General features: G+C 42.3%; 2 protein-coding genes across 2 annotated transcripts in view; one reads left to right on the top strand and one right to left on the bottom strand.

Annotated features, from left to right (window-relative positions):
- Positions 1-5,284: 5,284 nt before the first annotated feature.
- On the top strand, positions 5,285-11,422 carry cct7 (chaperonin containing TCP1, subunit 7 (eta)). The gene is made up of 12 exons (XM_084003723.1): positions 5,285-5,343; positions 6,696-6,779; positions 6,873-6,942; positions 7,026-7,132; positions 7,775-7,953; positions 8,057-8,228; positions 8,485-8,649; positions 8,747-8,935; positions 9,321-9,418; positions 9,501-9,633; positions 10,322-10,528; positions 10,643-11,422. Exons 1-12 carry the CDS (start codon positions 5,338-5,340, stop codon positions 10,868-10,870), a joined length of 1,638 nt encoding a protein of 545 aa, XP_083859849.1. The 5' UTR covers positions 5,285-5,337; the 3' UTR covers positions 10,871-11,422.
- A 170-nt stretch (positions 11,423-11,592) lies between these two features.
- hspa12b (heat shock protein 12B) overlaps positions 11,593-12,940 on the bottom strand; it is a 16,376-nt gene continuing 15,028 nt past the window's right edge. The window contains exon 14 of the mRNA XM_084003716.1: positions 11,593-12,940. This exon is cut by the window's right edge and continues 267 nt beyond it. Within this exon, the coding sequence (XP_083859842.1) occupies positions 12,710-12,940 (231 nt within the window). The 3' untranslated portion in view covers positions 11,593-12,709.

Here is a 12,940-nt window from a genome sequence, read left to right as displayed (position 1 = left end):
AACGTCCACTTCTTATGCAGTCTTTGCTTATCCTACTTGTGAATACCAGTATTTTTGTCTTCATGCAGTTCTGTTACAACTTTATTTATCATTTACTACATTCAAAGGTCAAAGGTTGCTGGCATACTTTCTGCAGACTTCTTCCTCCTGCACCTGGCCCTCGCCCAGCTCTGCTTCTACCTGTCCCTGCCCATATTCGGGGCCAATCACCTGCTGTGGCGGAGTAACGATGTGCTGGCTGTGGTGACTTTGCTCAACTCCATCATGCTTGTGATGAAGCCGCTGCTGCTCTGTCTGGTGTGTGTGGAGAGGTACATGGCTGTGGTGCGACCCCTCCACTATCTTCGGTACGTCACATGACTAAGACATGTCAGCTTTGGGTTGATTGATCTCACACAAGTCCACATGTAGTACACCATGACTCACCGCTGGTGTGTCATCAGGCCTGAATCATTCTGGTTCCAGTGATGGAAGTTCTCCTAGTAAGACCACTAGGACTACTAGTTCTCTGCTGGGACTCTTTCCCTTTACCCTTTCAGTCTTCTCATGAAAGTCCTGACTTGATTAGAGATGTGAAGTATCTGTGAGGAAGATGGTTCTCGTCAAACATCAAGTAGATAACACTTTAGTATATTTTAGTGTACTAGCAGTAATCAACAGTTTACAGGAAGTGTGTTAATAACTAGTTAACTTGACATTTGTTGAATTAAATTAAAGTTTGCTTTGTTTGTGTCAAGAGTACATTAGACATTTATGGAATTTGGCAAATCCAAAACAATATTCTATTAATATATTCCTTTTATGGTAACAGTATGTTCAATTATGCTTCTGGCTTATTCTAATTAATACATACTTTTTCAAGTATGCTTCCAGTGCAATGTTACAATGATCATTTTGTGCATATATTTTAAAAAATATACCAAAAGTATATTTAAAAACGCTGCACGTTGGTTAGCACTGTCACTTTGTGGAGTTTGCATGTTCTCACCGGGTTCTCACCGGGTTCTCACTGGGTTTTCTCCAGGTTCTCACTGGGTTCCTCCCGGGCTCTCTCCGGGTTCTCTCCGGGTTCTCTCCGGACTCTTACCGGTTTCCCTCTGGGTTTTCGGTTCTCTCCGGGTTCTCACTTGGTTCTCACTGGGTTCTCACCGGGTTCTCACTTGGTTCTCACAGGGTTCCCTCCAGCTTCTCATCGGGTTTTCTCCCGGTTCTCTCCGGACTCTTACCGGATTCTCTCCGGACTCTTACCGGGTTCCCTCCAGGTTCTCACTGGGTTCTCACCGGGTTCTCACTTGGTTCTCACGGGGTTCCCTCCAGCTTCTCATCGGGTTTTCTCCCGGTTCTCTCCGGACTCTTACCGGATTCTCTCCGGACTCTTACCGGGTTCCCTCCAGGTTCTCACTGGGTTCTCACCGGCTTCTCTCCGGTTCTCCGGCTTCCTCCCACAGTGCAAAGACATGCAGAATGGGTTCATAAAGACCTAAAAAGTTAAAGTATATTTTCCAATAATATTATGTAACAATTATTCTAAATTGTTTTAGTATGAAAAATACCTAAAAGTATAGTATGATATTATACTTGAACATATTTCCAGATAGTACATTGAAAATGTAAATAGATTTGAAATGCACTACAGTGATGTATTCTTGTCTCTATTGCGTCCAGGCTGAAGGCGCGTTGGTACCGATGGGGATGTTTGGCCGTCTCGTGGTGCATTTACATCATCATGATGTCCGCTTCTCTTCTTAAGCGCTCCGTCGCTGCACTGTGTGTGGTCTTCCTCCCTGTGCTAGTGATAGACTCCTTCTGCAGCCTGTCGATTCTCCAAACTTTAAAAAAACCTCCACTGGGGGACAGAGAGGTGATGGAGAAGAAGATGAAGAAGAAAAAGAAAAGGGAGGAGGAAAGAGAGACTCCCAAAAACAGAAGTGGAACAGTGAAGAAGGAGGAGCCGACGAGAGGAAGAAGAGCGATGAACTCCATGAAGAAGAAAGCCTTCATCACTACTGCCATCATCCAGGTTGTGCTCACACTGAACTACCTCCCCATCATCATCACCTTGCCTCTGGATGGACGAGTTCCAGCTCGGACCCTGAAGTGTCAGTACATGGCCGTGGGTTTAGCTGCTGCAGACGGCTGGAGCTACCTGCAGCCTCTGCTCTACCTGTACAGACTGGGCCGACTGCCGTGCACCAGCTCACCAAACACCTAGTTCAACTCATATACTAGACACGCATTCACTTAAACAGCACATATGAAGCCAAACTTCTCATGTCACCATTGAAAACTTTTTTTTAATTTGAAATGAAAGTTTTTAAACTCTCTGATTAACAAATATCAAGTTCCGATATCATGAATTGTAATGTGGTCTGCATGTAGTTCATGCTGTAATCATTATGGTAAGAGTCTGATAGCAATGTGTTGGTCATGCTTACCTGTGTATTTTTATTGTTAGTATGTACTTGATTAAGTGTTATACATTTGTCTTCATGCTGTCTTTTGTGTCTCTTTTGAAAAGCAATAAAAAGTGAATTACTAAACAGAATCTACTTCCAACCTGCGTTTAAAGTGTGATCACATTTATGGAAATGTAATTATTGATGTTAATGGGTTAAACATTTCATTGTTTTTGCATGTCTGTATTCCTAAAGGACCATCCCACTCTAGTCCTGACTCCCCTCCATCCACACATGTCTTCATCAGTGTTTCCTTCAGTAGCTCCGCCTCCCTGTTTGAACCTCCGTTCACTGTCATTCATGTTGAAACGGAGGGAAGTCTCTGTTTCTTCAGCTCTAGATGCAAGAAAACCTTTTCAATGCCACTTAGAAAACACCAATCGACTACAATTACTATAATGGAAATGTTTTCCTTTTTTTGGTGCAATGATTTTTTTTGCTGCCATTAACACACAGGTTTGATGGAGTGATCGTATGCAGATGCAAACAGATGTTCCAGACATTGTTGCAGATTATCTTGTGTGTTTATTGCCGTTTGCAGACAGACATGAACGTACCAGGTTTTCGAATGCAGTATGGTGTTGCTCTGTTCCCGTCTGCTGAGGACTGCTTGTGCTCCCTCTACCTGTGCCCCCCCCCCCTCCTGTTGCCTGTCCCCCTGTATTTACCCTGTGCCTCAAATGCAAATGAAAGTGTCCAAAAGGTAATACAGTTGATTGAGTTGTTCAATGAAAAGTTATTGTCTCAACTTTTACAAATTCAAAGTGCAGCTGGATGATTTTATGTTTATGTTCTATGACATGCAAATGTTGTATACTGCTTGGTTCTTCTTTGTGACCATCACCATATGCAAAGTCCCAGACTGCATGCTCAATATGTCATGTTAATGAATGGTGACATGGAAATGATGTCACATGAACATGTGTATGTGTGCTGATTGACACGTTTCCATACAGCAACACAGGTGTCCAATAATAATAATAATAATAATAATAATAATAAGACTTTATTAAGGACACAATCAGAGGTCCATGGACTAGAAATACATAAAAGACAGACAATAAAAACATGGCAACAGTTAATGTAAAACAAACATCGATCACAAACATAGCCATCAATACCAACCAGATACGGTCCCAGAGGGACAGACATCAGCCCTCACATACAGACTGGAGCGCCAGTGGCTCCACAGTCTTGAGGAGAACCTTAATGAGCTCTTCTCACCATCACACAGAAACAAAATGATATCATTTCTAGAGGCTAATAGCCTGCACATAAATTTATACATAAGATTGCGTATTACAGCAGAGCAGTTTGGCACTCCAACATTAACAAACATCTCACTGGCACTGCACCATCGGGGTAGCTTTAAAAGTATCCTCATGCCATCGTTGTAGGCCACATTTAGTCTCTGCATGTTTTTTTTACTGTAAACGCTCCACAAGTGTGCAGTATACAGGGGAGTACAGTATGCTCTAAATAACGCTACCTTGACATTACTAGTGCACATACTGAACTTCCGTGCAAGCATGTTGGCCTGCAAGTAAAGCCTCCGACACTGTCTGTTTATGTCTCTATCATCAGACATATCGTTTACAATATGATGACCAAGATATTTCACTTCATTACATTCTTTAAGAACAGAACCAGATAAAAAGAATTCAGGGAAAACTAATTTCCTATCACCTTTACCTCTGACAATCATAATGTTGCTCTTAGTTGCATTGTATTTGATGTCAAAGTCGAGGCCGTATTGTGAACATATTTTCAATAACTGTTGTAAGCCAGCACTATATGGGCAAAAAATGACTAAATCGTCAGCATACATAAGATGATTAATTAACATAGAGCCAACCATATATTACATACATTCAGTTGCTGTGACAAGTCATCCATATATACATTGAAAAGGAACGGGGACAGTATATACAGTGTATACAGACACCGAATTTCCCCATTTTATCTGAAAAGTCTGTTGAGCATACCAGTAGACAAGAATTCTTAAAATCCATGTTGGGACCCCTCTAACACGCAATTTATTAAACAATTTCTCATGATTGATGCGGTCAAAGGCCTTGGAGGCATCTATAAAACAGATAAATATTGTTGAGTTCTGTCTATTATATTTGTCTAAAATTTCTTTCAAGGCAAAAATGCACATGTCAGTACCATGTTTCTGTTTAAAACCAAACTGGTTGTCACTTGTGATTATGTACTCTTAGAATGTTTTAATATGATATTTTTATTAAACAATGGCGGAGGTGGATATATGACCAAGCATGATCTCTACCAGGACATAATGGGTGGAGTTTATAAAGGATAGTTGCAAAATAACAATAATAAATAATAAACAAGTTTCCAAAATTCTAGCAAAACATATAAATGAACCAATAGATACGGCGATAGATTACAAAGATAGATTACAAAATAAAATGTGACATCATTGGGGATGATGAAATAAAAATGTTGATAAAAGCAATCAAATCCAGTTACTATGAATATAACAACAATGATAAACATAGGTCATAATAATGAGTTCAGTTTAAATAATGTCTAACTTTATTTATACTTCAAGTCTTATTATTTAACACTTTACAGTTGCATTCTAGTGATTCATAATTTCAGCATTTGCACAAGAGAAGTTTGTTTATCAATAAGTATGTGCTTTAAATCAGACTTATTGATAAACAATAAGACTTATTGATAAACAATTGATAAACAATAAGTCTGTGCTTTAAATCAGAAAATGTGTGAGAAGTAGAAAATTCGCATCGTGAGCAAAACGTTGCACCGTTCTTGAACGCACCCTTTACAGCGCTTGATTTCGAAAAGCATTCTGGGATGCGATGCCGGTGGAAAGCTTCTCGAAGGAACTGCAAAGATGATGGTGAGTGAGTTAGCTTTCATGTGCGAAGTCAAATGTATAATCCATGTCCATCCTTACATTCATCAGCGGGTATTTGCATCAGGACTGTTCTCGGTGTACACGACTCCACTTTGGCGATCTTTGGAAGTCATTATTTTGTGGAAATGATTTTAAAAGGGTTTATTTTTAGCCAGACTGCTAGCCTCGTAGGCTAACCAGCATCAATGGGCGTAAACGATGCTAACGGTGATGTTAGCTAACATGTTGGCGTTAGCAGTCGATAAAAGATGGACTAGGTTTAGCTGGTTATCGTTTGAACCTGTAATTTAGGGTAGTTTGATTCAACTAAATCGGCTGATTAACTGTAATGGCGCCTGTCAGTACAGCTTTGTCAGTCAGGTAATTATGATGCTAGCTAACGGTGTGTGTAGCCTCTTTGTATGAGTGGCTGCATCTAGATGTTCCAGACAGAAGATAATTAAGTATGGATTAAATGACATGTATTACTCGTGTAATTGGTCCCAGCATTTGTGTTTGCTCACAGATTTGGAAACCATGGCCGAAGCTCCTGAACAAAGACCAGACACAATGACTCAGTCATTTGCTAAAATGTGTTTGCTAACTATCAGAAACCAGTATACGTCTACATACGGTGGTTGACATGAAGCCTGCTACAATGAACATTATGTGCAGCCTCTAAACAGACAGGCTTTTGACACCCAGCGTGTCTGATGAGGAACTGAAGCATCACACCCTGCAGCTGCACTACCAGCCACAGCCTGTATGCTTTGACGTTTTTAGGTTGTAGCCTTAAATGGTGAAGTGAGAAAACGCCAAGACTGTTTGTGCTGAAGCTGTGTTCAATATCATGATATATATATATATATATATATATATATATATATATACTTTTGTTTTAAATAGTATGGTATTACAATATGAAAAGTATAAGCATTATGACCATGTTTTAATGAAATGAAGCATGCTGCACATTTGTTATGACCTGGGGGTCAGAGATCAGTTCACCATTTCACTGAAACCTGAAGATAAATATTGAAGTATTGTTCAGCCATAGTTTTGACATTTAAAGCACACCTATTATTCCCACCATAATATTTTTGGCATTTGTACATGTTGAACTTTGTCACAGTCAAACGTTCTGTTGCCACTGATGTTCTGTGTTGTATGATGTTCATAATAAGGCAAAGATGTGCTGTCAGTATTCATTGTTTTGAGGAACTACTCCATGACACACTTCTTCAGTATACCTTATTTATTCATTATTATTTTGTGTTCAGCCTAGTTAGTTTCCTCTCGTGATGAAGCATGTATTTATTCACCCTTTCTATGCCCCTTTCCTTTCCTCTCTCCAGCCCACATCGGTGATCCTGCTGAAGGAAGGGACGGACACGTCTCAGGGTATTCCCCAGCTCGTCAGTAACATCAATGCCTGCCAGGTCAGAACATCTTCCCCCTCAGTGGTGTGTGTTGGATGTTGTGTTTGTTTACCAAACATGCTTTAATCCGTCTAAATGCTTGTCTTGTTCCAGGTCATTGCCGAGGCTGTCAGGACCACCCTGGGGCCCAGGGGGATGGACAAACTGATGGTGGATGGCAGAGGTGAGGAGAGACGAGTAGACGAGGATGGAAGGAATGGATTATGGTATGAATTTGACTCACCCAGAATTTGTCATGTTTTCCAGGTAAGGCCACAATCTCCAATGATGGAGCCACCATTCTGAAACTTCTGGACGTGGTTCACCCCGCAGCCAAGACCCTGGTGGACATCGCTCGCTCCCAGGATGCCGAGGTGAGAAGTGTATCTTTTTAATGTTTAAAGGTGTTCACACTAAATGCGAAGCAACTTTTTTGTGGAGTGCTATTACATACAAAGTCGATGCAACGATCCCAATCAATGGAAATTCACCTCTGCGAATGGAATTCGTGTCATTCACGTATCCATGAGAGTTGAAATATTTTGACTTGAGCAAGACATTCATGTGACACGAAAGCTTATCAGTGTTGAGATTCTCCTCCTGTTGTCACTGAATTAAAAATGTAGACCAAAAATAATGTATGTCTGGTGAAGGAAAGAATTACAAGCTTTAAATGTTTAAAAGGCTTACCTCAGCTGAGTTAACTTAAAACACTCGTGTCACTCTTTCCTGTTTCTTTTCATTTTTGAATTGATTGATGAAACGTTGGTGGTGTCTACATGGAGGTAAGCCCCGCCTCCTCCCCAGCGTGGCTATAGTGCGAGTGATACAAATGATCCTGTGGTCAAACCCGCATCAGTAACATGCGGCAAGAATTCTCGTTTAGTGTGAACACAGTATAAGTTGAAAACTGCCACAAAATGTAATGGAAATTTGAGCCTGACCAACTAATGGGAGGATGGCCATCAGAACATCATCCAAGTTTTCATCATCTTATTCTTTCTTGCCGTTCTCAGGTTGGGGATGGCACCACCTCCGTCACGCTCCTTGCTGCTGAGTTCCTGAAGCAGCTGAAGTCGTACGTGGAGGATGGCCTCCACCCGCAGATCATCATCCGAGCGTTCCGCACCGCCACCCACCTCGCAGTCAACAAGATCAAGGAGATCGCTGTCTCTGTGAAGAAGGATGACAAGCAGTAAGTGCTCACTTTCACACAACACGTTGTTTACATGGCGGCTAGCATTTGAGGTTTGAGCTACCATATGAGCAGCATAGTAATATGTCGTCCCATCCCTCAGAGAGCACAGGCAGTTGCTGGAGAAATGTGCCGCCACGGCCATGAACTCCAAGCTCATTGCCGGTCAGAAGGATTTCTTCTCCAAGATGGTGGTGGATGCCGTCATGTCTCTGGACGAGCTGCTGTCTCTGAAGATGATTGGCATCAAGAAGGTCCAGGGAGGAGCCCTTGAGGTTTGTATCTTTTGCTTTTCCTTCCACTTAAACAAGTCGTACCTCTGAAATTGTTTAATACAAGATATGATAGCAACAGTTAGAGAAACGAAGCTAATGAGTTGGTCACGGAAAATCTAGGTGAAGAAATGAGTAACAAGGTTAAAAAGTTTAAAAGGCTTAGCTGAGTTTATGAACACCTTGTCACACTTTGCTGTTTCTTTTCATTTTTAAAATTCCACACCCATTTCACACTTTCTTTTCTTGAATTTCTCAGGATTCCCAATTGATCTCCGGGGTTGCATTCAAGAAGACCTTCTCCTACGCAGGGTTTGAGATGCAGCCAAAACGCTATGAGAATCTAAAGATTGCTCTGCTCAATGTGGAGCTGGAGCTGAAGGCTGAGAAGGATAACGCTGAGGTCCGTGTGAACACTGTGGAGGTATGAAGACCGCACGCCGCCTCACGATGTCATCCAAGAGCCTAGAAACTAGTTTCACTTCCTTGCTCCCTGTAACTGTGAACCTTCCTTTCTGCAGGAGTACCAGGCCATTGTAGATGCAGAGTGGACCATCCTGTACGACAAACTGGAGAAGATCTATCAGTCAGGAGCCAAGGTGGTTTTGTCCAAATTACCCATCGGTGATGTGGCCACCCAGTTCTTTGCAGACAGAGACCTGTTCTGTGCTGGCAGGGTGCAGGAGGAGGATCTGAAGAGGACCATGATGGTAGGACACAAACGCAGACACTGAATCCATCATCGTATCTCTAATGCTTTATTAATACCAAACGCAAAGCACATGTTGTTATTGTGAATTAGAGTGGATTAAAATTTGCAGCAGGCGGCCCTAACCCCACACACACATGTGGTGTAAAATGAAACTCAACACATCTTCTCAGTTTACCATTCACCTGTATTCTTTAAGGGTGAAGCTGGATGACGGGCTTTGTTAGTTACATAGCGTTCAGCTGTTCGTCTGTGTTCACTGAAAAGATTCAGCATATTTACTATTGTGAGCGGCCAATAGAAATGTGAAACAAAAAAAGAATGAATTCAGTTTTTGAACTGTTGCAAATTGACTTAATACTGGCCGTGTGTCATGTGACCTCCAGGCTTGTGGTGGCTCCATCCAGACCTCAGTGAGCGCGCTGACGGACGGCGTGCTGGGACAGTGTGAACTGTTTGAGGAGGTCCAGGTTGGAGGAGAGAGGTAGGGGGGCAGAGTCAGAATCTTTTGTAAACCGTGCTGTCAAGATACTCCACCAGCAGCTCACCATCACGTCTGTCTGTAGGTATAACTTCTTTAAGGGCTGTCCGAGGGCGAAGACGTGCACCATCATCCTGAGGGGCGGAGCAGAGCAGTTCACAGAGGAGACGGAGCGGTCACTGCATGATGCCATCATGATCGTACGCAGAGCCATGAAGGTCAGTCTGCAGTGTGTGTGTGAGTCCAAGGAGGCGTATTACATGGAGCCATTAGGAGTCCACAAGAACAGTTATTTCACATGTCTTCATTCCACCTATATAACTGGATGTGTTGCTGTTGGGATTCAGGAGTCAAGCAGTCACTTATTCTCTGTGAAGCGATGGGCAGGTTTTTCAGTCTGGTTTGAAATGAATGAATTTGATTTCTTTGGTAATTTCAAGGAAACTTGAAGCATATTTAAGTTGGATAAACATTTGATTCACATTTTTAGAACAGATCACTTTCATAGCAGACATTTTGACTTCTCATATGAGGAAAACACAGGTGGATTTAGTAACATTGATAATGGCAACATTCCACACAGGGAGGTTGTTGGTGCTGCTCTGCCACGTGTGCTGGTCGGATCCACCTGTTGCTCCTCCAAATACGGTCACTCCAATGTCAAACTACGGCTTTATATCCGTAGTCCACCAGCCAATGGGTGACATCACAATGACATGCACTTCCTGTAGTCTATGACTGGGACACTTCATGGAACTGGGCCATCCTTAATGTTATCATTTCCACCTGCATGCTTCCTACTATGACAAGGAAAATGGTTTGCTGTGGGGAAAAAGGTCCATTTGGTTATGATGAAGAACGTTGGTTCAGTTAGATTTGTGACTGATTGTACTTCACCCTTCTCAGAATGACTCCATTGTAGCGGGTGGAGGAGCCATAGAGATGGAGCTGTCAAAGTACCTGCGGGATTATTCCAGGACCATCCCTGGAAAGCAGCAGCTGCTGATCGGAGCGTACGCCAAGGCCCTGGAGATCATCCCCAGACAGCTGTGTGACAACGCCGGCTTTGATGCCACCAACATCCTGAACAAGCTGCGTGCCAAACACGCACAGGTAGGAAGTCCACACACATGCTTCCCTAATCCTACGCAGACTTTCAACACATGGTGCTTTTAAAACCGGAACAGGAAACACATTTTGTGTGCTTGGTCTGCCATCTCCCTGCAGGGCGGTATGTGGTACGGAGTAGACATCAACAACGAGGACATTGAAGACAACTTTGTTGCCTGCGTCTGGGAGCCATCCATCGTGAGGATCAATGCTCTGACGGCGGCGTCGGAGGCCGCCTGCCTCATCCTGTCGGTGGATGAGACGATAAAGAACCCACGCAGCAGTATGGACGGACCTCCTGGCGGCGGCAGGGGCCGAGGCCGTGGAAGACCCCATGCTCACTAAGAGAAGCCCAACCCAAGTCATTTTAAACTGGTATTCAAATCCAAATGCAGAGAGTGCTGGTTCGGGTTCATTTGCACAGAGATTGTGTTGAATGTAGCTTGGCATATCTGATCTGCAAGTGGGTTTGGATTCTAGATAAAATGGGCGTTAAAGGTCGTAGACACGTTACAGACGGCAGGTGTAGTGGAACAAATAAAAGGGGATGAATGACGAGCTCATCTAGCAATTTCAAGACGGATTCTGTTCACTGTCTGCGTTTTTTTTCCTTGCTGAAGTTTTCATGTGATAGTGTCTGTTTCAACGTTTAAAAGCCTTCAATCTTTCACTGAGAAATAATGTAGAAATACAAGAATAGAATGAATCCCCTGAAGTTGGCTCTTCCCCTGACCTGAAGCAGCTGTCCATCTGATTGGTTTAGTGCTACACGACAACTGATGTGTAGCATGGGAAGTAAAACACTGATGGGATGTTGAGCAATTCTGAACCATTCATTGGGCTGTGTGAACTATTTATTGGACTATTCTTATCAATAAATTCACATCTGAAATCACACTGTTGGCTGTTCATGTGTTGTGTTAAACATCTAGGTTGGACCGTGTTCAGGAAAGTAGTCTCTAAATGAGAGCAATGCAAGGTATTAAAAGGAGTCATTTTTATTTAATGTAAAATGGAAGGCCATGGATCATAAAATTAGAATAAAGTAAAGCTGATTCTTTGTAATCTGCACAGTCAAAAGTATGGAAGATATTTTTGGTCATAATTAGATTTAAGTCCAAATACAAAATTAAGTATTTTATTTTATTTATTTTCTATTTAAGCTTTTCTGTTTCCCATTCTGAGTTTGCTATTTGATGTTTCCCTCTTCTTATCTCCATTTAGATTTTAAATTTTATATTTACAATTCAAGCTTTTAGTTTCAATATTTCAATCTCACTTTTTCATCGTCACTACAGTTTAATTATGGTCTTATGATTCCTGTAATAAAATAATCTTTCTATTTGAGCTTTTAATTTTATTGTGACCAAAAATATCCTCCAAACAGAAGCAAGGCTGGGTCAGAATGTGGTTCATACAGTTTATTACAGCATACATAACATAACACTGTATTTAATGTGACGACAACATGAAGTTAAAGTGCAACAGAAGCACCACGGTTGGACAAACATTTCTTTGACTCAAGATCTCCTTTAGACTAGCCTCTCTCCCTCCGTTGAAATTAAAGACAACGGATCCATCTATAATGACAAAGAGAGATGTGTTGACAGCTCTGGGATATGCTAGTAACTAAGCTTGGTTTATATAAATAATGAAGAATAATCTGGAAAAAGAACGTGTTCCTCAGATGAAGCTCTTACCCTGATTTGCAGAGAAAAATGAACCTGACCTGTAAAACACTGGACAGTCCTCCAGAATGTGAAAGATGACGTACTTTATGGGATTCTGCAATAATGTCTTTCTCCGTGAAGGATGTTCACCCTGTAGTTCAGTCGTTCCACCACTAGGTCGCAGACAACCACAGTCCCGATAAACGAACACAGCTGCAGTCCAGGAGGTTGCATGGATATCTGCTATATGGAGAGTGAGTATAATGCAGCGTTCCCCCCGGAGCAGTCTGGGTTGTTGGACTTTTTTTTGCAGCAGCGATGACTTCTCAGCCAAACACAGTTTTAAACGTTCTTCTACTCTAATGAGTGAATATAAAGTCTAAATGTCTGCCTTACAAGATGTGGTTTCTTCTTACAATACAAATAAAAAGTCGCCCGTGCCCAAAGTACCGCTTTGTTTCCTTCCACTTATCGTCCCTGGAATCAGTCTCTCCTCGCCACTTCCTGCTCCTCCTCAGTTAGCCAGGAAGTCTATGGAAGCCCGGACGGAGCGGTTGGACATGACGTCAACGGCTGTGACTTTGATCTCTGTGTCTCCAAACTGCATGGTCGCTCTGATCTCTCTCCTCTCTGGGCCTCCTCCTCCTGCTCCTCCTCCTGCTCCTCCCACTGCTCCTCCCACTGCTCCCAGTAGTGGTAACGGTTCCGGCAGGTCTAAAGTAATCGTCCCGCACTTCCTGACCCC

This window comes from Eutrigla gurnardus, assembly GCF_963514095.1.
Source record: "Eutrigla gurnardus genome assembly, chromosome: 23".
Classification (NCBI taxonomy): domain Eukaryota; kingdom Metazoa; phylum Chordata; class Actinopteri; order Perciformes; family Triglidae; genus Eutrigla; species Eutrigla gurnardus.
This window is presented reverse-complemented; position numbering and strand designations above follow the sequence as displayed.